We start from the raw sequence: 27,711 nt of genomic DNA, 5'->3' as shown, positions 1-27,711 counted from the left end.
TGCTGAATGAATTGTATTTGAGGCTAAAACAGAAAATTTAAACTTGAGGTCTTTTTACTACTTCTGGAATACGAATTATTAGTGAAGTATCTTTGACTAAAAAACAGTTCTTAAGATAACAACTTCATGAAGAATACAAAGGGACAGCAGTGAGAGGGAAGGGAAGCTGAATTTACCCCAGTGATCGGGAAGGTAACAGGTTACAGAAACAAGAAAACCTTAACATCCTAAATAAACACTGACTTAGAGCTATAAAACCCTTACGTACGACTTTTTCTGTAAGTTAAAAAATTGTTTACTTATATTTTATACTTGTTTCAGGATCAAGGTACAGTTATGATTTTGACTGAAATCGTGATTTTGACTATGATCACCATTTCATCTTATTAGGTGTTAATTATTATTAGATCATTAACCATAACCTCTTATTCCGTGTTATTTTGAAATTATAATTCCAAGTCAGATATAATCTTATAATTACATTGGTGATTAAACACTGATAGAAAATCCAATCAAAGCATTAACCAGTATTTTTAGCTACAGGGTTGTTGGAGAATATTAAGATCAAAATGCTCAAGCTACCTGAATACAGTTTCAATGAAAACTGAGTTACTTTATATCTGATTTTCTGTTAAGCAAAATGTAGGAACTTCATTTAAAGATATTTACACAAATATGGTAGACATAGGCTTATTTATATATTATTAAATATCTACCGAATTTCCATATAAGCATGTAATTTGGAATTTGAATGTAATTCATTCATTCGGTAAAAGAAACATTTCGAAAGAAACCAGACAATATTAAAAATGTCTCTGTGAGCTGTTACTTAGTAACAGTTTTCCACGAAGTTTCACAAGTGATATGAACAAAATCTTTTTTTTTTTTTTTTGAGATGGAGTCTCGCTCTGTCACCCAGGCTGGAGTGCAGTGGCACAATCTTGGCTAACTGCAACCTCCACCTCCCTAGTTGAAGCGATTCTCCTGCCTCAGCCTCCTGAGAAGCTGGGACTACAGGCGTGCACCACCACACCTGGCTAATTTTTTGGTGTTTTTAGTAGACATGGGGTTTCACCATGTTAGTCAGGCTGGTCTCAAACTCCTGACCTCAGGCAATCTGCCCGCCTCGGCCTCCCAAAGTGCTGGGCTTACAGGCGTGAGCCACCGTGCCTGGCCAAAATTCTTTCACACATATGTGTTACAAACCTGCGTAACTCCAACTCTCACTTCACGATTAACGGATCCTCCAACTTTTAACATTTCTCCACCGCTCTTTAAGAAACCTGACCCTCCACGCAGAAATCCTGTGGCCATGAGTTCTAACACTTCATCAAATGTTGCTCGCTTCACATTCTGACGCATTACTTTCAAGAAGAAAAATAAAAGTATAAGCAAATATATTTCTGAGGCACTCTAGCTTAATAATTCAAGTAATTACTTTTAAGGACACTTTACTACAATGGGGAAATGGTTTAGTTTCCTTATAATTGTTTTCTTAAAATTTTCAATGTACTTGTAAGCCTGAATTCAATTCCAAAGGAAAAAATGCTCAGAAAATGGAAAGAGCTAGAAATAAAAGCAATTCAATAAATCTACGCAAAACAGTCTAATAATAATAATACCATGTGTAACACAATAAGGACAAAGCATACCCACAGCAGATACTACTAACTGATCTCAGTTCTCATTTCCGCCTGAGGTGGACACAAAAAACTTTTCCCATCACAGTGCTTTCTATACAGTAGTTACCAACAGATTAAGATGTTACTGGGAATGCAACTGAATTGGCATCCCTAGTACAGAGTTTCATATTTTATGAAGTCCTTCCACATATAGTAGCAAATGCAATCCTCACAAAAATTCTGCAGAGGAGGTATAAAGCTCATGGCTAAGAATTCAAGCTTTGGTATTTGGCTGCCCGGAATCTGAATTTCATTTCCGACACAGAACAGTTTTTAGAAAATTAGTTACAGAATCTAAGTCTCAATTTCCTCATCTATAAAATAGTAATAACAGTCCATATAATTCACAAGGGCTTTCATGAGGATTAAATTTTGTAATACACTTAATAGTGCCTGGCACATAGTTAGCACTTTAAAACATTACATCATCATCATCATCATCATCATAATCTACTGAAATAATTATCATTAAAGATGAAAAATCAAAGCTCAAAGAAGTGAAATAGGGTTTCACAGTTAACAAATACAAGAGACAGGACTTGAACCTAAAACATCTGGTTCTCTTTCTATGATACAGAGGTGGGGTAGAGGTAGGGACAAGACTGGGGCAGGGTTCACTCAGCATCTGCTCACAGGCACCCCTGAGATATCTCTACGGAACTGTGAAGCAAAGCAAGAGTAATTTGAAAACTCAGTGCTGCCTCTGATTCTGTTTATAATGATAATCAAGAAAAATTAAAAATTAATACTGTGGTACAAATGGGGATCTACTCATCAGAGACAGAAAATAGCAAATAAAGTGCTGAAAATAAGTAGCAAATAAAGTGCCAGATTCCAGTACCTTATACATTATCCAAAATCATTTCATAAATCTTATGTGCTTATATGTCCAGCATAATTGCTAGATACCCTGTACATTATCATCACAAAAAATGTGACTACATCAAGGAAAATGCCATTTGGGTTCTTTTTTTTTTTTTTTTTTTTTTAATTTTTTGAGATGGAGTCTTGCTCTGTCGCCCAGGCTGGAGTACAGTGGCGCGATCTTGGCTCACTGCAATCTCTGCTGCCCGGGTTCATGCGATTCTCCTGCCTCAGCCTCCCAAGTAGCTGGGATGACAGGTGCATGACACCATGCCTGGCTAATTTTTGTATTTTCAGTAGAGACGGGGTTTCAGCATCTTGGCCAGGCTAGTCCTGAACTCCTGACCTCGTGATCCACCTGTCTCGGCCTCCCAGAAGTGCTGGGATTACAGGCATGAGTCACCGCGCCCAGCCAGGTTCTTTCATTTTATGAAAAAGTAGACAAAGATACCTAAAAATTTAAATCCATTACACTGACTTGCCTTTATGCAATAACTAATTAGGTCTGTTATGGTCTAAATCAAGGGCAAACAACAATACCTGTTGCCTGTTTTGGCATTAATGCTGTGGCCATGACTGTTCCTAAAAGTTTAGACACTGCCACTCGTACCCCATAATTTGAGTTTTCCAAAGCCTTAAAGCAGAGAGTGGCTATATTTTCTAGTTCAGCAGTCCACATAAATACAGCTTCATTCTGTAGTTCTAGTAGACACTGGAATTAAAAACAAAAAAGTAAATAACATCCTATAACATCTGCTTCCAGAGATGGAATAGCAAGAACCAGACTCACCACCTCTCCTGAGATAACCAAAAAACTCAACAAAATAAATGAAACAACAGTTTTCAAGACACTGGACATCAGGCAATGAAGCATCTTTGAGGAAAAAACAAGATGAACCCTACAACTGTCCCAGCCTACTGCCTTGAGAGAGTTTCTAGTTAGGGAGAAACATGTAACACTAAACCACCACATTAGAAAAGAAGAAGGGTCTCAAATCAATAACCTCAGCTTCACCCTTACAAAACTAGATGAAGGAGAGCAAATTCAACACAAAGTAAGCAGAAAAAGGAAATAATAAAGGAAATTCATGATAGGAAACTAACAAAGAATAGAAATGAAACCAAAGCTGCTTCTTTAAGAAGACTAATAAATTTGATAAATCTCTAGTCAGGCTGATCAGGAAAAAAAAAAAAAGTAAAAATACAAATTACCAAAATTAGAAATGAGAGAGGTCAAATCACTACAGATTCAACATGTTTTAAAAAGTTAAAGAGAATATGTGAACAACTTTATGCCAATAAAATTGACAACTTAGAGGAAATAGACAATTCACTCAAGAAGAAACAGATAACCTGAATAGCCCAGTATCTATGTTAAAATTTGATTCTGTACTTCAAAATCTTTCCCTCAAAAAAACTCTAGGAGATGTCTACACCAGTGAATTCAACAAAATGTTCAGGTAAGAAATAATACCAATTCTATACCAACTCTTCCAGAAAACTGAAAGGAACTTTCCAACTAATCCTATAATGCCAGTATCACCTTGATGCTGAAACCTGACAAAGACACTATGTGAAAAAGAAACTACATACCCATATCCCTCAGGAACACAGATACACATTTCTAAACAAACTTCTAGCAAATCTAATAAAATAATATATAATAAGGATGATATATCATGACCAAGTGAGGTTTATCCTAGGAATGCAATATTGGTTAAAATTCTAAAACTAATCAATGTTATTCACCACATTAGCAAACTAAAAAAGAAAAATCAAATCATCATCTCAATAGATGCTGAAAAATGATTTGACAGGCACATGCCACCACGCCTGGCTAATTTTTTTATTTTTAGTAGAGATGGGGTTTCGCTATGTTGGCCAGGCTGGTCTTGAACTCCTGACCTCAGGTGATCCACCCGTCTCAGCCTCCCAAAGTGCTGGGATTACAGGCATGAGCAACCACACCCAGCCTGGACGTTGACATTGATAGAATTCATGATTTTAATCATATTTCCCCAGTCTTATTTGTATTCTGTCAATATTTGTACATTTAACACTACAAGATGTTGCTAAGAGATATCAAAGACCAAAATAAATGGAGAGATATATCATGTCCATAGGGTGGAAGACTTAATATTATTAGGATGGCAATTCTCTCCAAATTCAATGCAACCTGAATCAAAATCCCAAAATGGTATTTTTGCAGACATTGACAAACCTAGACTGGGCAAAACAATTTTGAAAAAGAACAAAGTTGGAGGGCTAACAGTACCTGATTTCAAGACTTATTACAAAGGAACTGTAATGAAGAAAAGTGTTGTTGGCATCAAGATAGACAAATGGATCAATGAAACAGCACAGAGAGTCCAAAATTATACCTACACATATACACACAACTGATTTTCAACAAAGGGTGTAAAGGGAGTTTAGTGAAGAAAAGATAGGCTTTTCGAAATGGTACTGGAAGGGCCGGGTGTGGTGGCTCACGCCTGTAATCCCAGTACTTTGGGAGGCTGAGGTGGGCGGATCACGAGGTCAGGAGATCGAGACCATCCTGGCTAACACGGTGAAACCCCATCTCTACTAAAAATACAAAAAAAATTAGCTGGGCATGGTGGTGGACGCCTGTAGTCCCAGCTACTTGGGAGGCTGAGGCAGGAGAATGGTGTGAACCCGGGAGGCGGAGTTTGCAGTGAGTAGAGATCGCACCACTGCACTCCAGCCTGCGGACAGAGCAAGACTCCATCTTAAAAAAAAAAAAAAGAAATGGTACTGGAAGAAGTGGATATCCATATTGAAAAAAAAAAAACAAAAAATTTTGATTCAAACCTTGCAACATATACAAAAATTAACTTAAAATGGATCACATACCTAAGTATAAAACTATAAAACTTCTAGAAGGAAACACAGGACAAACCCTGGTTTACAAAATGTTTCCTTAGATACAACACCAAAAGCACAATCCATATAAGAAAAATTGATACACTGGATGAAATTCAAAATCTCTTTTCCTTACAAGGCACTGTTTAGAGAATAAAGAGATAGGCCACCCATTGGGAAAAATATTTGTAAATCACATATCTGATAAAGAAATATGTAAAAAACGTATAAAACACTCTCAAAAGTCAATAATTATAAAACAACCCAATAAAACAATGGACAAAAGATTGAGTACATCCTTCTTCGAAGAAGATATGGATGGCAAATAAGCACCTGAAAATATGCTTATCATTAGTCATCACGGAAATGCAAATTAAAGCCACAATGAGATACCATTGAGATATGAGATACAATGAGATATGTATCCATTAGAATGGCTTAAATCAAAAACTGTCAGTAACAAACAATGGTGATGATATGAAGGAAGAGAAATTCTCATACACTGCTAGTAGAAATGCAGAATGGCACAAGTACTTTGGAAAACAGTTTTGTACTTTTCTGAACGTTAAACTAAATCTGCCCTATGAACCAGCTATTCCATCCCTAGGTATTTGCGGAAGTGAAATGAAAGCATATGTTTGTGCAAAAACTTATATACAGATGTTCACAGCAGTTTTTTTGTAATAATCAAAACTGGAAGCAACTCAAATGTTTATAACAGGTGAGTGAACAAATCAATGTGACATATCCATACAATGAAATAATACTCAGCAATAAAAAGGAATGAACTATGGATACATATAACAACATAAATGAATTTCAAAACAATTATACTAAGTGAAAGAAGCCAGAATACACATACACAAAAGTACATCTCATGATGTGATACTATTATATATAATTCTAGAAAATGAAACTAATCCATTGGAACACAAAACATAATTTAAAATTTTAAAAGAAAAAAAATCGTTGACTGTTTAAGAGCAAGAAGGATAAAGAGCAGTATTCTAAATTGGTCGAGTACTAACCTTGGCCACTGCACATCGAACAGCCATTGACCTATCAGTCAAGAGAGACCTGGCATTCTTATAAATATCACGATGGGAGGAAGCTGCTGCACCACCCAGTCCACTTAGAACTTTCTGTAGACTCATTAAGATTTCACTTCGCCCTTGAGACTAGACATGTATACAAAACAAAACTATTTTGTAAAATAAATTCCATATTTAAACAAGAACACACCAAGACAAAAGTTCTTTGGGTCTAATGGTCTTACCTCCAAATTATAAACAGTAAATAATGAAAAGTACAATAAAATTAAGTATTCTAGAAAGTACCTGGCAAGTAAGAATAGTCAATTAAATAATATCTTTCTAAAAAATTAGGTTTTAAGTAAATATATTCCAATATTTCTATGAATTACTGAAGTACATACAATATAATGAAAACATGAAGATTCAAAAGCTTTAATATCATATCTCAATATATAAAATATTTCAGAACGTAAAATATTAAGTAAAAAAGTTGAGAAATAATATATAAATGATCCAAAAAAGGAAGCAGAAAACATCCAACACATTTAAAAAAACATGTCAGAAATACAGCAAACCTTCATCTTCTTGTGAATAACTCAAACTGTTATATCCATATTCTCATAGTGCTTATTGTTATTTCTGATAGTATACTCATCACAGTGTATCACAATGCTTATTCACACTTAGCTCTCTTCCACTAAACTGTAAGTTCTTTGAGGTCAGGACCATCTTTGTATGTTTAATGCCTGACAAATAATAAGTCCTCAATTCTTTTTTAATGAATGAATAGACAAATAGTTCCCAGAAAAGGTATCCAATTCTAATCCAATGACTGGTATCACTGAACAGGGAAATAATTTAGACACAAAACACAAAGGGACAGGAAAAAGGTGATGTGACAAAGGAGGCAGAGATGGGAGAGATGCATCTACAAGCCAGGGAAGATCAAAGATTTCCAGCAACCACTAGAAGGTAAGAAGGAAAGGAAACATTCTTCCCTAGATCCTTCAGTGGAAACATGGCCTTGCTGACACTTTATCGCAGACCTCCAGCTTCCAGAACTGTGAGACAATAAATTGTTGTTGTTTTAAGCCACCCAGTCTAAGGTAATTTATTACAGTAACCAGGAAATTAACACATTAGCTATGGCACCAAAAAAAAGAAAAAAAAAAAAGGCAATCCAAAAGTACCATAGGACTAAATAAAAAATAACAAGTAAACCTATTCCTTGTCAAAGAAAAGCATTCTTTCCCTTCCCCCTGATATACATTAAAAGAAGGGACAAGTAATAATTTGAAATTACCTCCTTGCTAAGCAATATGAGACCACAGTGACAGAAAAAGAAACAAACATATTTTAGCTGACATCTAACTCTTGCCACAAGCAAATATTCAAATAATATTGGTTGTAAAACTTACCTCTGCACTTTTCAGAGATTTCAATAGATTATTTACTGTTTCTGGAAATGCGCTGCCCAACATTCTCCCCATTTTTTCATAAAATGCTCCGACACAAGCCACCGCAGCCCTGTGAGAAGTGATAATTTCACTGGTCATTGTTCAGGTTAATGATACAATTATCCTTTTCTCATTTTTAGAAATCAATTTGCATTTGTCTAGGACACTTTTGGCTATAATCCTTAATTTCAACTATCAAAAACAATTTATGCTTCATAACTGCAACAAATACTATACTCTATTTACACTGTATTCTTGTTAAATACTATAGTTAAATTGTACTCTTGTTAGGAATACAAAAGAATCTATATATGTACATAATAAATCATACCCATTCTTTGGGAAGAAATCCAAGCTTTTCTTTTTTTTTTAGGGGGAGACAAAGTCTCACTCTGTCGCCCACGCTGGAGTGCAGTGGTGTGGTCCTGGCTCACTGCAACCTCTGCCTCCTGGGTTCAAGCCATTCTCCTGCCTCAGCTTCCTGAGTAGCTGGGATTACAGGTGCATGCCACCATTCCCAGCTCATTTTGTATATTCAGTAGAGATGGGGTTTCACCACATTAGCCAGGCTGATCTCGAACTCCTGACCTCAGGTGATCCGCCTGCCTCGGCCTCCCAAAGTGTTGGGATTACAGGCGTGAGCCACAGCACCCGGCCCCTAAGCTTTGCTTCTATGAAGACTTTCCAAATTATGTCAAGCCTCAACAATCCCTCACTTCTTTCATTATATATAACACTTAATGTCAATCACTGATTTTGACAAAATTATATCATTTACTGTGTTGTAACTTGACCATTTTATATGTCTCTATCTTGTCCTGCCAGTGGAAATGTAAACTCCAGAAACAGAATATATCTCATACATTTGCATTGCTCACAGTGTCTGCCTCTTAATTTACAAATAATACTATACTATTTGTAAACCTGTAAAATTTAATCTAAATTACATTAACAGAACACTTGGAAGAATAAAGTAATAATAGCAACACACTTCTTCAGGAGCAAGAAATGACCCCAGTGTCACTCAGGTCAATAGTAAGTGAAGAGCTGTGGGTTTAGCTTAAAGGCAAAAGTAGGACATGGTGGTTAAGAGCGGATGCTTTGGAGTCTGGCAGACCTGTGCCTAAATCCTAGAACCTACCATCTAATAGCTATGTGTAGTTGGATCTTGGAAGTGGGCAGGTGGTCTACCATTAGGCACGTCATTCCCGCTCCAATAAATAAGAATAAATAAAAGCTATGTGATCTGAGCAATTTACAGATAAGAGAAGTTAACTAAATTTAGCTCACAATCAAACACATAATAAAGAGTAGAATCAGGGAATCAACTTTCACCTCTTCAACTCCAAATCTCATGCTTTTTGATACCCTGTAGGCTGATAATAAATTTAAAATGACTGGCATCACATGCCGGCATACATTAGAGATTTCCTAAATAGGACCCATGGATCCACTGGAAATACATATGAATGTATAATCAATTCTACTTAACCAGAACTATAAAATTATGTGTGTATTTGCTAAGTGGCAGTGAACTAAATCATCAAAGTATTAACATAGCTTCAAACTTCAAAACAAACTAGAAAGTACTGGTACTGTCTAATCTCCTCTAAAACTTTTGAGGTCTACATCTATCCTAAACAAAACACAAAAATCTAATCACAATATATCTAGGTAGTTACCTAGTGATACCAGGTAACTACCTAAAAGTAGACCTAAAATTAGAATCCAGGTTTTGAATAATCTCTCCATTTCCTCTGTAAGCTATTACACGGACCATGGCCCCTTGAATGTTGACGTTCTAGAGTTGTATCCCTAGCCATCTTCTCTTCTCAAATATACTACTCCTCCTAGGTAACTTTACTCATATCAAAGGATTCAGCCTACTCACCAAAACTACATTCCCAACAAATCTCTAAAATCCCAACTAGAATTTCCAACTACCTATTTTACACTGTCATTTGGATATTCCCATTTGTATTCCAGAATCAGCATGCCTAAAATTTAACTATCTTCCCATCACAACTCGATCCACTTAGAGCCCTCATTGTTAGCAGCATGTCGCAGGTTCCACCCACCTGGGGGTTTTTATGGTCCACAGTCTCCTACTAAGTTTCCTTGAAAGAAAAAATAAAACTTCAAGGGCCCGTGTTAAAGTAAGTACTTACAATTTTGTTGGTAAGTAGGCCGCAGTGTCATCTTTATTTCTGATAATGTCATTGCATTTATCAAGTGTCTGAAAAACTGTAAAAGTATCCCCAATGCTATAAAGGGCTGCGAGATTTTTAGCCAATAATTTTCGTGTAGGTGGTCCAGGTGAACTACTTATTAATCCAGTTAATTGTTCAACAAGTTTTTTCTGTTTTTCCTTTACATCGGTCTGTTACAAAAAAAAATTTTAAAAGAACATCATTAAAAATTTTTTTGTTACCTTTTCATCAAAACAAAAAAACACTTAACACTTAAGGCACTCTAATAATTAAAAATCTATATTGTATTAAACATAAACCGTGAGAATTTTCAAGTTAATGAAAAGTTCTGTAAGAAATGAGCCATTCTTTCCTACATTAAATATTCTCCTTCATTCTCCTCCAAAGCCAAAAGGTTAGCTCCAATAAAGTGACTCTGATTCAAAAAGTTATGAGACCAACTTACTAAGAAATAAACCAACAGCCAAAGGATGCAAAATATTGGGTGTATGGACAACTGATGTCTTACAACCCAGATAGGTTTCCTATGTAAAAGCGAAGTCAGTAGTTCATAAAGTTACAGGTCAGCAAATGAAACCAAAAGAAACTGAAGAGCACTAGACAACAGGAAAAAAAATACCCAGCTCTACCCATAATCAATATCTAGAATTCATTTATTTATTCAAACAATATTTATTATGTACTTAACGTATGCCACATACTAGGGTGCAACAGTGAACAAAATAGACAAACAAGTCCCTGCCCTCATTAAGTTTACATTCTAGTGGGGAGGGACAGAGTTTACCAAACAAACAAATGAATAGTATGGGTGGTTACTGTTTTACGTGGATTAATTAGAAAAGGCCTCTCTCTGAAAAGAAGTGAAGGGGTGAGCCATGCAGATACCCAGGGGAAGAACATTCCAGGCTGAAGGAACAAGTATAAAGGCCTTGAGGTTGGAGCATTCTTAGCATCCTTAAAGACACCAAGAAGGCCAGTTTGGCTGCAGTGGAGTAACAGAAAGTAGTAAGAGATGAAGTCAGAAGGATAGAAGGGACCAGGTCAGGTAGTCTCTTGTACCCCACTATGGAACTCTGTATGTCACTCTCAGTAAGAGAACTTTGTATGTTACTCTGAGTAAGAGTTTGAAGCAGAGGAGGGTCGTGATCTAAATGTTTTTAATAGGCTCACTCTGACTTCTAAGAATACTCTATATGGTCCATAAATGGAAAGCATCATGACCAAATAGGAAGCAGATGCAATAATCCAGATGAGAGATAAGAGCGGTAACCATAGAGATGATAAATAAACTCTGGATTTGTTTGTGGATGAAACCATAGGATTTGCTGGTGAATACAACGTGAAATTTGAGAAAAAGAGGGAAGTCAAAAATGACTCTATGGTTTTCCCTTGAGCAACTAGAAGGATGAAATGGTCATTTCCTGAGATAGAGAACATGGGGGAAAGGGCAGGTTTGGGAGGAGAAATCAAGAATTTGGTTTGGGTATGTTAACTCTGAGATGCCACTTAGATAAGAAAGAGGTGCAGTAAACATTATCCTGGGAATCATTATTTAATAGATGACAGTAAAAATCATACAATTAGATGACATCACTGAAGGAATATGTACAGATTAAAAAAAAAAAGCCCTGAACTGAGGAAGAGTTAAAAAAGAACAAGAAGTAGTAGTTAGTGAAGTGGGAGAGGAACCAAAACCTAACAGCGTCTTGGGAAGCCACGAACAGGAAGAAAACTTCACACAAACTGTGCAAAGCAATGATAACAATCTTATTGTTTAATTTGGGTGGAGGGTGTACAGATATTCATATTATGCTTCATGTTTTATATACTCTTGTATTTATCAATTTCACAACAAAATTAAAGACGTTTTAAGTGTTTCAAGGTGAAAAGATGGAGATGGATCAAATAAGACAGAATACTGACCACTGTTCTGGGTAATCTGTCATCAGTAATGGCTGGACAAGTGCTGTTTCAGTGGAGTGGAAGTAAATCCCCAGTTGTAGAGGATTTAAGAGAAAACAGAAACGTCTAGTTGACGATTACAAGTGAATCCATGCATTAACTGTTTTTTTTTTATACTTCAAGTTCTAGGGTACATGTGCACAATGTGCAGGTTTGCTACATATGTATACATGTGCCATGTTGGTGTGCTGCACCCATTAACTCGTCATTTACATTAGGTCATGCATTAACTGTTTCTATAGAAACTCAATTAAAACCATACTAAAGGGTAGCAACAACAACAGGAACAATAACAACAAAGCACAAATCCAAAGGGTAAAGAAAACAGGAGAAAGAATCAACACAGTATTTGGAAACCAACTGTTCCCAACAGGGAAAGCTGCAAAATGACCTAACTTACAACACAGGACCCCCTAAGAGATGACGGTTTTTTTAGGCCCTAGGTGCTTTTGGAGGTGGGAGTGAAGTTGTATGTACCTTGAGATAGAGGGAATGGTTGAGAGTCTAATAAGCAGAAAGAATCCTCTTCTTCATTATGGAAGCAGACTGAAAGTTTATTCTCTGGGAAGAGTGAAATATTGTATGTCCAGACTAGAAGAGTCCAGGCACAGTTGCGGTCTGGGAAAACTGCACTGAAAATGGCGAGATGCAGTGAAAGTTCACATACTGAACTTTAAAGTCCCCAGTCTTCTCCCACAACTCCAAGAATGTAGCCAGCTAGCTATATACTCTTCAGACACGAGAGTAGAAAAGTATCTTCTGGGGAATGACTAGCCTACAGAAACCTAAAATACTAAGATCAGGAACCAAACTAGCCTACAGTGAAGTCCAGTTTAAAAGACTGGCCCTGCTGAGAAAAGTTTTTACTACTCACTTTTAAATTTGATCAGGCAGCCAAAGATCATCAGATATTTGAGGGAAGTATCTACTTTTTTTTTTTTTTTTCAGATGGAGTTTCACTCTTGTACCCCAGGCTGGAGTGCAATAGCGCGATCTTGGCTCCTTGCAACCTCTGCCTTTCCGGCTGAAGCGATTCTCCTGCCTCAGCCTCCCCAGTAGCTGGGATTACAGGCGCCCAAGGCCACGCCTGGCTAATTTTTGTACTTTTAGTAGTGTTTAGTAGAAACGGGGTTTCACCATGTTGGCCAGGCTAGTCTGGAACTCCTGACCTCAGGTGATCCACCCACCTCGGCTTCCCAAAGTGCTGGGATTACAGGCGTGAGCCACCATGCCGGGCCATATCTACTTTTAAAGACAGAATATAAAATACACAGACAATAAAAAGTAAGTTGAATCAATGTTGGGAACTGGCTCCAAAACTGGCCATAAATAAAATCTCTGCAGCACTGTGACATGTTCATTATGGCCATAACGAAACCCGAATGAGGGCAAGGAACACCTGGCCTGAAAACCGCTTAAAGAAGCCCTTAAACCACAAACAATACCATGAGCGATCTGCGCCTTAAGGGCATGTTCCTGCTGCACAGAACTAGCCAGACCCACCCCTTTGTTTCGGCACACCCCTTCGTTTCCCATAAGGGATACTTTTAGCTAATCGAATATCTGTAGAAACAATGTTAATGGCTGGCTTGCTGTTAATAGACACGTGAGTAAATCTCTGTTCCGGGGTCTCAGCTCTGAAGCCTGTGAGACCCCTGATTTCCCACTTTACACCTCTATATTTCTGTGTGTGTCTTTAATTCCTCTAGCGCCGCTGGGTTAGGGTCTCCCCAACCGAGCTGGTCTCGGCAAATCAAGGCTATGCAGGAAGAAAAAACAAAGATTTAAAAAAAAAAAAGAGCCTATTATTGACTCCTCAAAGAGATAAGTGAAGACACTAGGATTGTTAGGCAGCATAGAGAGATCACTTGCAACGGGTGATGATGATAAATTTAAAGTGACACCAGTCATACAGCCATGTTTTTCTCCAGTTACAATGAGCTGCCCAGGTACAGACATAAAGAAGGTAGGCAATGAGCTGGATTTAAACGAGGTTTGAGTTTTGCCACTAAATTTCCCATTCGTGTAATACTCTCAAGTTCCATAAGTGACCCATAAACCTTCCAAAACATAACATGTGTTTTCTTAAGAATCATGACCACATAATCTCTTTACGTTAATGCAACTGGGAAAAAAGAGCAATACCATACCTTGTTGGCAGCAACCAAGACTTTATCAAGAAATCGCAACCATTCAAAGATAAAAACTGGTCTTTTTGCTTCGGTGATTTGAGCCAAAGCTTCTTCATTTAGCAATAAGCTGTGGGCTAACTCCATTACGGAAGTTTTATATTCACACCTTAAATTTAACAGAGTAAAAAATACTTGTAAGTATTTTTTAATGTTAAAAGTCAAGCTTAATGGAACATACCCACTAAGAAAAGTATGACTACTCATTTCATTTGGGGAAAAACTCAACTTCTTTGAGGCAAAACCTGAGAACATACTTTTAAATGACAAAAATACAAACAAAAACAGAAGAAAACTACTTGGTAAGGAAGAATGACTCATGGAGTGAAAAGAAAATTAAAATAAATTATTGCCAAAAAAGGCATTATTCCAGAAGAAATATGTCCAGCAACACATATGTCATTTACCCGTTCTATAAATGAGAAAACTGAAGCACTAAGATCAAACACCCCAGCCGGGCTTGACAACCATCCTCCTCTTTTTCTCGTCCAGTGTTCGGTACATAGCACCTTTACCCTCCCGCGCTGCACCTGGCCAGAGGGACTGAGGTCAAAACACCCAGCACAGACATCCCGAACTGCAGGTCTCCAAGACTCTTCCTACGGGGATGGGTGGGGCGGCCAGGCCCGGCGGCCGAAGCGTCAGTGACAACACCAGGCGGTCCGGAATGCACCCGAGAAGCCTCGCGCGCTCGGGGTCTGGCTTCACCTGGCTACTCTAAGAACCGCAAGCGGCGGACCCGGGGAAACACCAAGAGGCCGCCGCAAGCCTCCGTGGGGTTCCGCAGGCTGTCAATAGCACGAGGCGGCAACTCGGAACTAAGCACGGAGCCAGAAAAGGGAAAATGTTCATTACGAACTCAAATGTCCTCCCCACCCGTCTGAAAATGTACGTCGGACAGGAGTCCGTGCGTGTCAACATGCATGCTTCGGCGACCTCACCTCCTAGTCTGGAAGGGAAGATCAGCTGAGCTCCAGGGGTAGAAGCAGCCACCAAGAGACCCGGATGCCCCACCTCCCGCACTCCTACCTGCAGGAAACAAGGGAAGAGCGCTTGCGCGGAGGGCTGGTCTTGCGCAAGCGCAGTCGCCACGTCCTCCTATTCCCCACCCGCCGCGAATTTCCAATAGAGTCTGCACTCGGAAACTGGTGGGAGCCGAGGTCCGGAAGTCCGACGCTGGTCGGTGGGCGCATGCGCAGCGCGCGCTTTGCGGCGCTGAACCGGGGCGAGCAGAGAGCTGTCAGGTAAGAGAGCTGTCAGGTAAGGGTCTGGGGACAACCGGTAGAATGATAAAAGGCAGAGTGCGCTGGCCATGACTACCGTATCACACCGTCAGCCACTTTTCCATCCGTGGGTGGTTGCGTCTGTGGGACGCTTGCAGCCAGGAGGAACGCGGGAGGGAAGGGATCAGCCGTTCCTGAGCGTAGTGTTGGGAGTGGGACGTTTCTTGTCTCATTTATACTGTAGGTCCATCTCTCCACTTGTATATGTAATGGGACTCTCAATATGTCTGTTTCCCGACTACGCCCCCTAAAAAAACAAAAACAAACCTACTCCTACAGTCTTCCCACTCTCAAAAAACGTTAACTCCATTCTTCCATGTATTCAGGCCAAAAACTTAGCGTTATCTTGACATCGTTCTTTACATACTACCTACAACATCAGCAAATCCTGTAAGCTCTACCTTCAAGTGTACCCCAAATGCGACCACTTGCATTGCTATCACTCTGGTACGAGCCTCCATCATCTCTGCCAGGGTTTCGCCTTGTGAAGTTTATGCTTATCTTTGATGGAAATGGATAATGCTAAAGTATATTTTACCAATAGAAAGAGAGCTTTAAAAGCAACCTGTAACCCCATTCAGATGTGCCTGGCACTTTAAAGTTAAGTAGGTCTCTTAAAAACAATGTAATCCTATTTGCAAGGCACTATGACCCGGATTCTTTGTGGTTTTGAAATAGTCATTTAGCCATACTGAACCTTAATTTCTCCAACAGGAAAAACTATTCCTACCTTGTAGAGTTGTTAGTGGTGGTTAAATGTGATAAAAATGTGTGATATACTGGGTAAGTGTTAAACCATTATGTGTAAAAATGCTGTTATTACAAATGAAGAATCTGAGGTTTAGAGGAAGCGGGTGAATTACCATAAATGCTGTATATAATAGTGCACGTTTTTAACTTATAATAAAAATAGGTAAACTACACTGTAATGTTTAAAGATGCACACGTGGATGACAAAACTATCAAGAAAATGAAGGAAATGATTGCCATAAAAAACAGAATAGTGACTATTCTTAGAACCAAAAGAGAGTTGCAACTGGATAGGGGACAAAGAGGGCTCCCAGGTGCCTGATAAGGTTCTACTTCCTGATAACTTTTGCTACATAACAAATTATACCCAAATGTAGCAGCTTAAGATAACTGTAATCATTTGTTATCTCAGAGTTTCTATGGGTCAGGAATTTGTTAGCAGCTTAGCTTAGTTTAGCATGGACTTTCTTAAGAAGTTGCAGTGAAGATGCCAGCCCAGGCTGAGTCATTTGAAGGCCTGACTGGCGCAAGAGAATCCATTTCCAAGGTAGCTCACTCCTGTGGCTCATGAGTTTGTGCTGGCTTTTAATAGGAGGACTCAGTTCCAATCGTGTGACCCTCTCCATAGAGCTTCTTGAGTATCCTTATTATGTGACCGCTGACTTCCTTCAAGTGAGTCATCTAACTTCAAAGTTAGAATGACCTAAGAGCTGCAGTTATGACCAAAAAATCAACTCCATCATCTCCACAAAATCCTGTTGGTTACACAGGTTAATCCTGTTCACTGTGGAAGGAGACTACACAAAGGATGTAGAAAACCACACAGCAAGAATGATTGGGAGCCATTTTGGAGGGTACCACATGGTTACCAGAATGTTTGACTCACAAAAATGTATTAAGCTGTACATTTGTTTTATGTGTTTTCTGTACTTATTTAAAAAGTGTTTAAAAATGACATGTTGACATAGGAAAAAGTTATAAAATTACAAATATTAAAGACCCTTTTTATCCTCATTGTTGCTAAACAATTATTAAGCATTTGTGTTTGGGATGCAGTGGTAGGTAGGGAGGATATAGGGGACTTGTCTTTGTGTTTAACACAAGATATACATTATCTAGTTGAGAAGATATACATTAAAAATATAAAAAACCAGGCCATGTGTGGTGGCTCACGCCTGTAATCCCAGCACTTTGGGAGACCAAGTAAGGCAGGTGGATCACTTGAGGCCAGGAGTTTGAGACCAGCCTGGCCAACATGGCAAAACCCTGTCTCTATTAAAAACACAAAAATTAGCTGGGTGTGGTGGTGGATGCCTGTAATCCCAGCTACTCGGGAGGCTGAGGCATGAGAATTGCTTGAACTCGGCAGGTGTAGGTTGCAGTCAGCTGAGATCACACCACTGCACTCCAGCCTGGGTGATAGAATGAGATTCTGTCTCAAAAAACAAAAAAGAAAACCATTAAAAATTAGTATAGTAATCCTTTTTTCATCCAGTGTAATTGTCTAGACACGTGGTTGCAGTTGACAGAACCCCTACTTCAGCAAGCTTAAGTAATGCAGAAATGTATTAGTCTATGTAATGGGATAGAATGCTAAGTCGCAGCTTCAAAGAATCCGCAGCCTTGGAAACTAGGCTCATTTTCTCTATCTGGCTTCATTTTTCAGACAAGATCCCTTCATGGGGCCAAGAAGATGGCCATCCACAGCCCAGCTTCACATTCTCCCAGTTCAGAAACACCCATAAAAGACCTTCTTTCCCCCACAACCCATATATTCATATAATGTAAGGAAAGAGATGGTTATTTCTCTGGCTGGGTCATCTCGTACCCTGGTGCTGGACATAGAGTACTATAATTCACCATCTTTGTGCCCAAGGAAATATGGGATACTGACATTGCCACCCTCCACTAAAACCACATGAAGGGCAGAGGGTTGGATTCCCAAAGGAAAAGATGGTAGGCAGGAAAAAACAGTACATATGCACCACAACAAGTGAATACACTTTTGTCTTAAGCAACCGAACTAGCAACATTGACATTGCCTGTGAACCTGTTAGAAATGCAGAACCTCAGGTTCCAGCCCCAGAATCAGATTCTGCATTTTAAGAAGATCTCAGTGCAATTTGTATACACAATAAAGTTTGAGAAGTACTTTTGTAGAAAATTACTTTAACCCTTTAAGGGCCAATAATTACATGATTTTAATTATTTTGGATAGAAACTGTCCCTCAAAATATTTCCACATAAGTGAGTTGTTAACTATATCAAGTTCCAAATGAGCAGCTTGGACATAAAGTGCTGTAGAGAAAGGCCTGGAGTGGTCAGGAGAGGTTTCTGAAGGGAGGGTAGCCTTGGCCTACAGGGAAGAAATGTTTGTACTGTGTTCAGAGGGCAGTGAGGAGCCATGGGGCTTGAATAATGAATCCTTAGGGACAGTTGTGTCAGATTATGAAGGACAACATCTCATGCTTTGCAAAAGTGACTGGTCCCCCACTGCCTACAGAGTCAGGTTTAATGAAGGATTTGAAACAGGCTAGTAACGTGACCTGACTTGTATTTAAAAACAAACAAGCAAATAAACAAAAAACCTCTGGATGGGGTACAGAGGATGGACTGGAAGAGGAGACCAACTAAGAAGCTGATTAAGAAGCTGTTGTAATAGTTCAGCTGAGAAAAAAAAAGTGCCTGAACTAAAGCAGTGGTCACAACTGTAGAAAAAACGTCTGTGAGGAGTTTTACGGAGGAAGACTTGACAGCTTCATAAGAGGTCAGGAAGAAGGAGATAATGATGACATTAACATGGAAATACAGGGGATGTAGAAGGCTGGGGAAAGGGGAAAGAAATGAGTTGTTTAGATTGTTGAGTTTGAAATGTCCACAGATAAAGATGTCCAAAGGGCACTTGAATATATAGTAGAGCTCTAGAGACAGCTCATGGCTGCAGATACAGAAAGGTTTATTTCCATTCTGATAAACTAAAAAAAAAAAAAAAAAAGTAATTATTACTTTATTTGTAGATACTATAGCCATATGAAGTTGAACATGGCAGAAGAAGAGGACTATATGTCTGATTCCTTCATTAATGTCCAGTAAGTAAATGTGCACACCCAGTGCAATGATATGTATAAGATGTGTACATTAAGAAATGACATTGATTTTATTTTATTTATTTATTTATTTTTGAGACAGGGTCTCATTCTGTTAGCAAGGCTGGAGTGCAGTGGCACAATCTTAGCTCACTGCAGCCTCAAACTCTCCAGACTCAGGAGATCCTCCCATCTTGGCCTCCCGAGTAGTTGGGACTGCAGACCTGCACCATCATGCCCGGCTAACTCTTCTTTTTTATTATTTGGAGAGACAAGGTCTCACTGTGTTGCCAAGGCTGGTCTCCAACTCCTGGGCTCAGGCGATCCTCCGGCTTTGGCCTCCCAAAGTGCTAGGATTACAGGCATGAACCACCGTGCCCAGCCTGACATTGATTTTAAATGTGCAGTTGGAAAGTCAGTCTTCTTGCTTTATGGAAATACCTCCTATGTCTCCATAGAAAGATACTAGAATCTACTTCCTCCTTTTAATGCTAACCATTTTACTTTTGCTCTTGATCCTTTTTATTGCCTTCTTCCAAGGAAATTTACTCCTTTTCCTTTATTACATCATATTGTGTCTTCTAGCTGCTATACAACTTTGTTCTTTATTATTGCCAACATCCTAGAAACATAGTAAGTCTAAACTTACTATATCTGATTTCTTCAACTTTGTGCTTTCCTTATTTTCCTACGATCTGGCACCAGCCTTCATCATTTCTACTAAAACAGCCATTCTTGGAGGTCACTGATTATGTTCTAATATCATAATAACAAAGATGATCATAGAGGTAGTGCCGAAATATTAACTGTTGTCACGTGAGTAAGCGACAAAGTTATGAGAAAACTTGGCCAGGCGTGGAGGCTCACGCATGTAATCCCAGCACTTAGAGAGGCCGAGGCGGGCAGATCACCTGGAGTCAGGAGTTCAAGACCAGCCTGGCCAACATGGCAAAACCCCGTCTCTACTAAAAATACAAAAAATAGCCGGGCATGGTGGTGGGCGCCTGTAATCTCAGTTACTCAGGAGGCTGAGGCAAGAGAATCGGTTGAACCCAGGAGGCGGAGGTTGCAGTGAGCCACGATTATGCCATTGCATTCCAGCCCGGGCAACAAGAGCGAAACTCCATCTCAAAAAAAAAAAAAAGAAAAGAAAACTTTATGGACTCATCTAAAATAAACTTTTCCCTTATTCAGAGAAGATATCAGACCAGGATTGCCAATGCTAAGGCAAATCCGAGAAGCCCGTCGAAAAGAAGAAAAGCAACAGGAAGCCAATTTGAAAAACAGGCAGAAGACTTTAAAAGAAGAAGAACAAGAAAGACGTGACATTGGGTTGAAGAATGCACTAGGCTGTGAAAACAAAGGGTTTGCCTTGCTCCAAAAGATGGGCTATAAAAGTGGTCAGGCACTTGGCAAGAGTGGTAAGTCACATGTCGAAATAAACAGGTATTCCTTACCACCTAATTGTGACTTATGGATAAGGACCAAAGCTGATGCTTTAATCTTTATCTACACAGAAATTATAACAACTTAGGCTTTTTAGTCTATTATGTATTAACAAGCCTTATGGAGAACTTTCATCATCCCACATCCATTTTAGATACCACATGTGCCATCAAGAGCTGCTTATCAGCCCAGCTTAGCTGAAGGCACTAACAACCTAGATGGATGTGGCTTACAACAGAAGAAGCAAAGAATGGTGATAAGTGATGGGTTGAGAAGTGCAATGGCTAAATACATTGAAACAACACTGAGGATGATGGCAAGACTTTGCCCTGCTTGCTCTGTACCTGTGGCAGCCATCTGAATGACCGTCCAGTTGGAGAGACTCAATTCTCACCTCTCTTTTTAGGAAGTGAAACTGCTTATTAAGACAGAGAGGCTATATATTTATAGTAACCTCTGTAAACCGTTTTTCTTTCCTTTATCGTAATTGCTTTGCTTTCACTTAAGGCTGTCACTGTTTTGCACCAATAATATCAGTGTTGTTCCTTCTTAAAACTCCACCTTCAGGTGGCATAGGAGGCTGTGAATCAGCCTTTTTGATGAGTAGGTATTTGAAGACAAGGTAGATAATTGATTATATATAGAATACTGATGTTCAGATTTCACTTTTGAATATCATTGAAACAGGAGGGCATATGCATAGAGCATTGTAAAGTTGCATACTTATACTGTTCTGTAGTTTGAGGAAAATTTTCTAAAATAGTTTGTATTCATTCTCTTTAAGGGGGTGGTATTGTTGAACCAATTCCTCTCAATATCAAAACAGGTATGTAATTATTTTGGAGCATATTTGCCAATAATAATAACTTATGCTTAGGTCTACCACATATATTTGCTCAATAAATACTTTTTTTAAAACGATAATACTGTTACAGTTCAGTAAAATTTTGTTAAATTTCTAAACCTCTTCAACCAGAAAAGAAATAAGTTTTAGTGGGTATAAAATAAAATTTAAACCACAGGAATGTGGGAAGAACAAATCATTACAACCATTGAATATGCAATACTGTTTTTGTCCATTGAAATGTCTTAAAACTGTTTTGCTCTGGGAGGCCGATGCAGAAGGATTGCTTAAAGCCAAGAGTTGGCCGGGCGTGGTGGCTCACACCAGTAATCCCAGCACTTTGGGTGGCCGAGGCAGGCAGATCACCTGAGGTCGGGAGTTCAAGACCAGCCTGACCAACATGGAGAAACCCCATCTCTACTAAAAATACAGAATTAGCCAGGCATGGTGGTGCATGCCTGTAATCCCAGCTACTTGGGAGGCTGAGGCAGGAGAATCGCTTGAACCCAGGAAGCAGAGATTGCAGTGAGCTAAGATTGTGCCATTGCACTCCAGCCTGGGCAACAAGAGTGAAATTCCATCTTAAAAAAAAAAAAGCAGCCAGGAATTTGAGACCAGCCTGGGCAACATAGCAAGACCTCATCTCTGCAAAAAATTTAAAAAATTAACCGGGTGGAGTGGCACGCACCAGTAGTCCTTGCTACTCAGGAGGCTGAGGCGGGACGATTCCTGGAGCCCACAAGTTCGAGGTTACAGTGAGCCATGATTGTGCCACTACATACCAGCCTGTCCCTATAAAAATAAAATAAAATAAAAGTGTTGTGAGACAGATTTATCTACCAAATGTTTTGCTTAATACTTGGATGAATTCAAGAGAAAAATATTATTCATCATATTTAAATAAAACTATAACAGCTAATACTGTTTTTCTGATTTGAAAAAATTGTTTATAATATTACTATAAGATGAGATTAATAATCTTTGTAAAAATCAGATTATGTTTTGGGCTTAAAAAAAACCCTAGTGTTTTCCACTCTTAGTGTACTCAAATGATTTGTGAGTGATAGTACTCAAATGAGAATTGCATTTAATTTGTACATAGTTAAATTGTCTTGTTTTGAAGCACAAAGTCAGGATGTTTCTCATCAGAATTTTCTGTATGAATAGGGAAAAGTGGCATTGGTCATGAGGCATCATTAAAACGGAAAGCAGAGGAAAAATTGGAAAGCTACAGAAAAAAGATTCACATGAAAAACCAAGCTGAAGAAAAAGCTGCAGAACAGTTTCGGTAAAACTATTTTTGAGCTGGTTTTGGTTTTATTTCCTCTTTATTGTGGTATGTTCTCTGGTACTTGGGCATATAAAATGGTTAAAGATAACGTAGACCTTTAGTTTACAATTTTTTCTTTCAATTAGAATGCGACTTAAAAATAAGCAAGATGAAGTGAAGCTAGAAGGAGATCTCAGAAGAAGCCAGCGAGCCTGTCAACAATTGGATGTCCAGAAAGTAAGCCTTTTACCAGCTTTCAGTTTAGTAAAGTGTTTTGGCACCCACTGTGATTTCCCGTTTATTTATTTATATATATATATATTTTATATATGTATTATATATTTATATATGTATTATATGTTTATATATGTATTACATATATTTATATGTATCATATGTTTTTTACATGTCTTATATATAATATATATTTTGTGTATTTATATATATAAAGTATATATATATATATATAAAAAAAACTAAGAACTCCAAGCCCGGTTTATCTACTCATTAAAGCTTTCATGTAATGTGCACTTCTGATCTGTGACAATTGATATAAAAATGGCTTATTATTTACTATAGTAACCTGAGTTGTCTGGGTTACTATAAAACCCAGGGTTTTATAGTAACTATAGTTTTATAGTTTTATACTAACTATAGTAAAACAAAAAGGGTTAAATAAAATTTTACATTTAATTGTTCTCTGCTTATTTGAATATCAGTTACGATTATGTGCAGAAATTCTGTTCTTTATAATATTTGATTAACAAGAATAGCCTATTTTCAGTTCCTATTCAGTATCTAATATATGTCTAACTATTAAAATCAGAGTGGGCCAGGCATGATGGCTCAATCCTGTAATCCTAGCACTTTGGGAGGCAAAGGCAGGATGATTATTTCAGCCCAGGAGTTCGAGACCAGCCTGGATAACATTTCAAGACTCCATCTCTACAAAACATTTTAAAATTAGCTGCATGTGGTGGCACACACCTGTAGTCCCATCTACTCGGGAGGCTGAAGTGGGAGAATCACTTGAGCCCAGAAGGTTGAGGTTGCATTGAGCTATGTTCATGCCACTGCACTCCAGCCTGGGTGACAGAGTGAGACCCTGTCTCAAAAATAAAATAAAATCAAGGTGGAATGCTATCTAGTTCAAATTTGAATAGTTTTTTAAAAAATTCTGTCTCTGGCTGGGCATGGTGGCTCATGTCTGTAATCTCAGCACTTTGAGAGGACGAGGCTGTAGGATTGCTTGAGTCCAGGAGTTTGTGACCAGCCTGGACAACATAGCAAGTCCCCAGCTCTACAAAAAAAATAAATAAGTAAATAAATTCTGTCTGCTTTTATCTTAGTGGTTCAAGTACTCTAAAAATAAAATGACTTCATTTGAAGTCTCAAAAAGCTTTGTAAAATTTCCCTTATATATAGATTACTGGAAGCAATCTCTCACTTTCCTGTTCTTACATATTACTTTACTTTGAATATATTTCATGGCACTTATGATTTTGTAGCATATATGTATTATTTTGTACCCATAGCCTATCTTTCCTGCTAGACTGTCAGAAGGAACTTAAAGACAACTGCACAATTCTAAAGAATTGGACTTTGCATCCCCATAGTTCATGGTACAATGTTTTTACTTTTTTTTTTTGAGATGGAGTCTCACTGTGTCACCAGGCTAGAGTACAGTGGCGTGATTTTGGCTCACTGCAACCTCCACCTCCCGGGTTCAAGCAGTTCTCCTGCCTCAGCCTCCTGAGTAGCTGGGACGACAGGCATGCACTGCCATGCCCAGCTAATTTTTGTATTTTTAGTAGAGAGGGGGTTTCACCATGTTGGTCAGGATGATCTTGATCTCTTGACCTCGTGATCCACCCACCTCTCCCTCCCAAAGTGCTGGGATTGCAGGCGTGAGCCACCGTGCCTGGCCAGTGTTTTTACTCTTAAAGCCACACTCAGTGAATACGTATTGAAAGAATGAATTCATGTTGACATGAACATATTTGTCATGCTCTTATGTTTAGTATGTTTAATTGAGAATACTTCTGCATTTTCAGAATATTCAGGTTCCCAGGGAAGCATGGTACTGGTTGAGGCTTGAAGAGGAGACTGAAGAAGATGAAGAAGAAAAAGAACAGGATGAAGATGAATATAAGAGTGAAGATTTAAGCGTATGCTTTGCACCATTTCCTTCATAGGGTGTCTCAGCCTTGGCAACATTAGCACTTTGAGTTGTGGTAATCCGTTGTTGTGGAGAGCTGTCCTGTGCATTGCAAGATGTTTAGCAGCATCTCTGGCCCCTGCCCACCAGATACCAGTTGCACTTTTGCTTATGACAACCAAAACCCTCTCCAGACATTGCTAAATGTCCCCGAGGGGAAAAATAACCCCTGGTTGAGAGGTACTGCATTGCAGGATTATTTTACTAACCCCAAATCAAAACTTACATATAATTTTTCCCTTTAGCTTCCATTTGTCCTCTCATCTCAGCTTCAGTTTGGATGATGAATTAGCAACAAATGTAAATTATTTTAATTTATACCTTATTTCCTGCAAAACTTCTACAAGTCATTCTAATGTGTACTTTTTTCTCCTACTTATAAACAACAAAAAAACACAATCAAAAGAAAATGGAGGCCGGGCATGGTGGCTCACACCTGTAATCCAAACACTTTGGGAGACCAAAACTGGTGGATCACTTGAGGTCAGGAGTTTAAGACCAGCCTGGCCAACATGGTGGTGTATTTTAGTCTCTACTAAAAATACAAAAATTAGCCAGGTGTGGGGCACCCAATAATCCTAGCTACTCAGGAGGCTGAGGCAGGAGGATCACGTGAGCCCGGGAGGCAGAGGTTACAGTGAGCCAAGATCACGCCACTGCACTCCAGCCTAGGTGATAGACCGAGACCCTGTCTCAGAAAAAAAAGAAAGGAAATGGAGATTATTCAAGAAAGGAAAACACACTCGTATGATTACTTGAGTGTAATAATTTTGTGGAAAACATTCACAATTTGAAAAACCTATATTCCACTTAATTGGGAGACCATTGATGAGAACTTTTATGGCAAAAGGAGGCCATATTCACCTTCACCTTATCTGGGGGAGGTAAATGCCTTGAAAGTAGAAAAAACCTTTAAAGGATGCCAATTTTAATAAGGCCACCCAAAAACTATTTTCTCAATGTTAACAAGCAGTCTCCATTGTGTCTGGCAGACTTGTGAAAATCTCAGGGTGGCTAATGAACTGTAACACATTCAAATATATCAGTTCTGTCCTTGACATTTCTAATAACTATTCCAGAGCATAGCAGAATATTTACAGCCTTGAGCTAATTCAGCACGATCTAAGAGCCAGAAAACCAAGGTTCTGTTCAATGTAAAGTATTAATAATGTGCTTGTATCCTATAGGTACTGGAAAAATTACAAATATTGACTAGTTATTTAAGAGAAGAACATCTATATTGTATTTGGTGTGGAACAGCTTATGAAGGTAAGAAAATTACTTTATACTTTTTAAAAATAGATGAATGCTCTCCAATTTTTAGTTAAAGTCATTTCCCACTGACAATGGAAATTTCTTATTCCATTCAAATGGCAGTATGGGACCAATTTCTTAAATCGTGGATATAGAAATAATTGAGGCTTTATTAAAATTGCATTTAACTTTTCAGAAACTGAATGTGTGGAAGTGAATTTTTCAGTGTTTTGTTTCAAAAGAAACAATTTTAGAATAACCTGAGAATGATGAATGTTTTGTGCTTTATTTTTAAAGATTCTTTCTTTGGCTACAGATATTTGAAAGAATTTATATTAAATTTTAGAGCTAATTTTTATATACTTAGATAGAATATTGCCCCTAAACCGTAAAAATCAGATATGTTGAAATCTATTCCTTTTTTTTTCCATTGTAAGGATAGAAATGGTTTACACTTACCAGGTGTCTTACAGAGCCAAGTGTTTCTCCTTCTAACACCTTTGCCCAAGCTACCTTTGCTAACTTGTATTTAAGAACTTTGTACTTGAGAGTGAAGCATTTTTGGTTATTGTTGTTTTTATCTTTTCTGGTTTAGCAGAATAAGTAGAAAACATCAGATCAAAAAATGCATGTTATGTTGAAATAATTTTCTAGAATAGTGTACTGTAGAAGTTGTATTAATCTTTCATTTCCCTCACATAACTTACAGATAAAGAAGACCTATCTTCAAATTGTCCAGGACCAACTTCTGCAGCTCATGACTAAGATTATTCCCAATACAGTGGAAACTTGAAAAATGTTATTATTTCCTAGGGATAGACAGTTCAGCAGTTGGAAATCCCAAATTTTTTATGCCAGTAAAGAAAGAGGGACTTTATATAATGTTTTGTTCTTTTTGTACTTTAGAATATGAATGTTCATTGACTTGAAAAAAATGCTATGGCATTTCAGAACACAAGTATCACAGAGATGGACAGTTACAATTTATTGCTATATTGTGATACGTGAGGGGTTTAAGGACACCAACAGGTAACTTCTTATTCCCCTCTTCACTTTGGAACAAATTGAGAAATAAGAAATGGGAGTCAGAGGAAGAGAAAAATATCTACTTTATCAGTGAATAAACTGATACAGAGAAGAAGGTTGACTTTTTCTCCAGTCAGAGACTGTAATATTTCTCCCTGATTGGAGAGAACAGCGGGTCTCTGCCTTGTTGGGGCAGAGCCCGTCTTTGCATTCTGAGACTAGTTAGCTTTCAAGGTCAGGGAAACCACCAGGG

At 38.3% G+C, this 27,711-nt stretch overlaps 2 protein-coding genes across 20 annotated transcripts in view; one reads left to right on the top strand and one right to left on the bottom strand.

The window, feature by feature from the left end:
• HEATR5B (HEAT repeat containing 5B) overlaps positions 1-15,314 on the bottom strand; it is a 102,708-nt gene extending 87,394 nt beyond the window's left edge. For 7 of the 10 annotated variants that reach the window (XR_678040.5, XM_515406.7, XM_009442290.5 and 4 more), the window contains exons 1-7: positions 15,223-15,308; positions 14,243-14,390; positions 10,089-10,300; positions 7,882-7,990; positions 6,458-6,607; positions 3,087-3,258; positions 1,207-1,364 (exon numbers count right to left, since the gene is read on the bottom strand). Coding sequence is in view for 9 of the 10 variants with exons in the window: in XM_515406.7 (XP_515406.2) it covers positions 1,207-1,364; positions 3,087-3,258; positions 6,458-6,607; positions 7,882-7,990; positions 10,089-10,300; positions 14,243-14,368 (927 nt within the window). In the remaining variant the exon portion in view is untranslated. Of the gene's footprint in view, positions 1-1,206; positions 1,365-3,086; positions 3,259-6,457; positions 6,608-7,881; positions 7,991-10,088; positions 10,301-14,242; positions 14,391-14,688; positions 14,759-15,222 lie in introns of those variants that run through there. The other 3 variants (XM_009442289.5, XM_063789145.1, XM_054677776.2) reach the window with 3 other exon arrangements.
• GPATCH11 (G-patch domain containing 11) overlaps positions 15,272-27,711 on the top strand; it is a 34,524-nt gene continuing 22,084 nt past the window's right edge. For 3 of the 10 annotated variants that reach the window (XM_054677778.1, XM_063789147.1, XM_063789146.1), the window contains exons 1-8: positions 15,419-15,525; positions 19,332-19,403; positions 20,595-20,821; positions 21,631-21,672; positions 22,858-22,978; positions 23,107-23,197; positions 25,015-25,128; positions 26,366-26,447. In XM_054677778.1, the coding sequence (XP_054533753.1) occupies positions 15,473-15,525; positions 19,332-19,403; positions 20,595-20,821; positions 21,631-21,672; positions 22,858-22,978; positions 23,107-23,197; positions 25,015-25,128; positions 26,366-26,447 (802 nt within the window). In that variant the 5' untranslated portion in view covers positions 15,419-15,472. Of the gene's footprint in view, positions 15,542-19,331; positions 19,404-20,594; positions 20,822-21,630; positions 21,673-22,857; positions 22,979-23,106; positions 23,198-25,014; positions 25,129-26,365; positions 26,448-27,141; positions 27,333-27,711 lie in introns of those variants that run through there. The other 7 variants (XM_515407.9, XM_054677780.2, XM_063789148.1 and 4 more) reach the window with 7 other exon arrangements.

This window comes from Pan troglodytes, chromosome 12 (assembly GCF_028858775.2).
Source record: "Pan troglodytes isolate AG18354 chromosome 12, NHGRI_mPanTro3-v2.0_pri, whole genome shotgun sequence".
NCBI lineage: Eukaryota > Metazoa > Chordata > Mammalia > Primates > Hominidae > Pan > Pan troglodytes.
The sequence above is the reverse complement of the archived record's forward strand: the minus strand, read 5'-3'. Positions and strand labels throughout refer to the sequence as shown.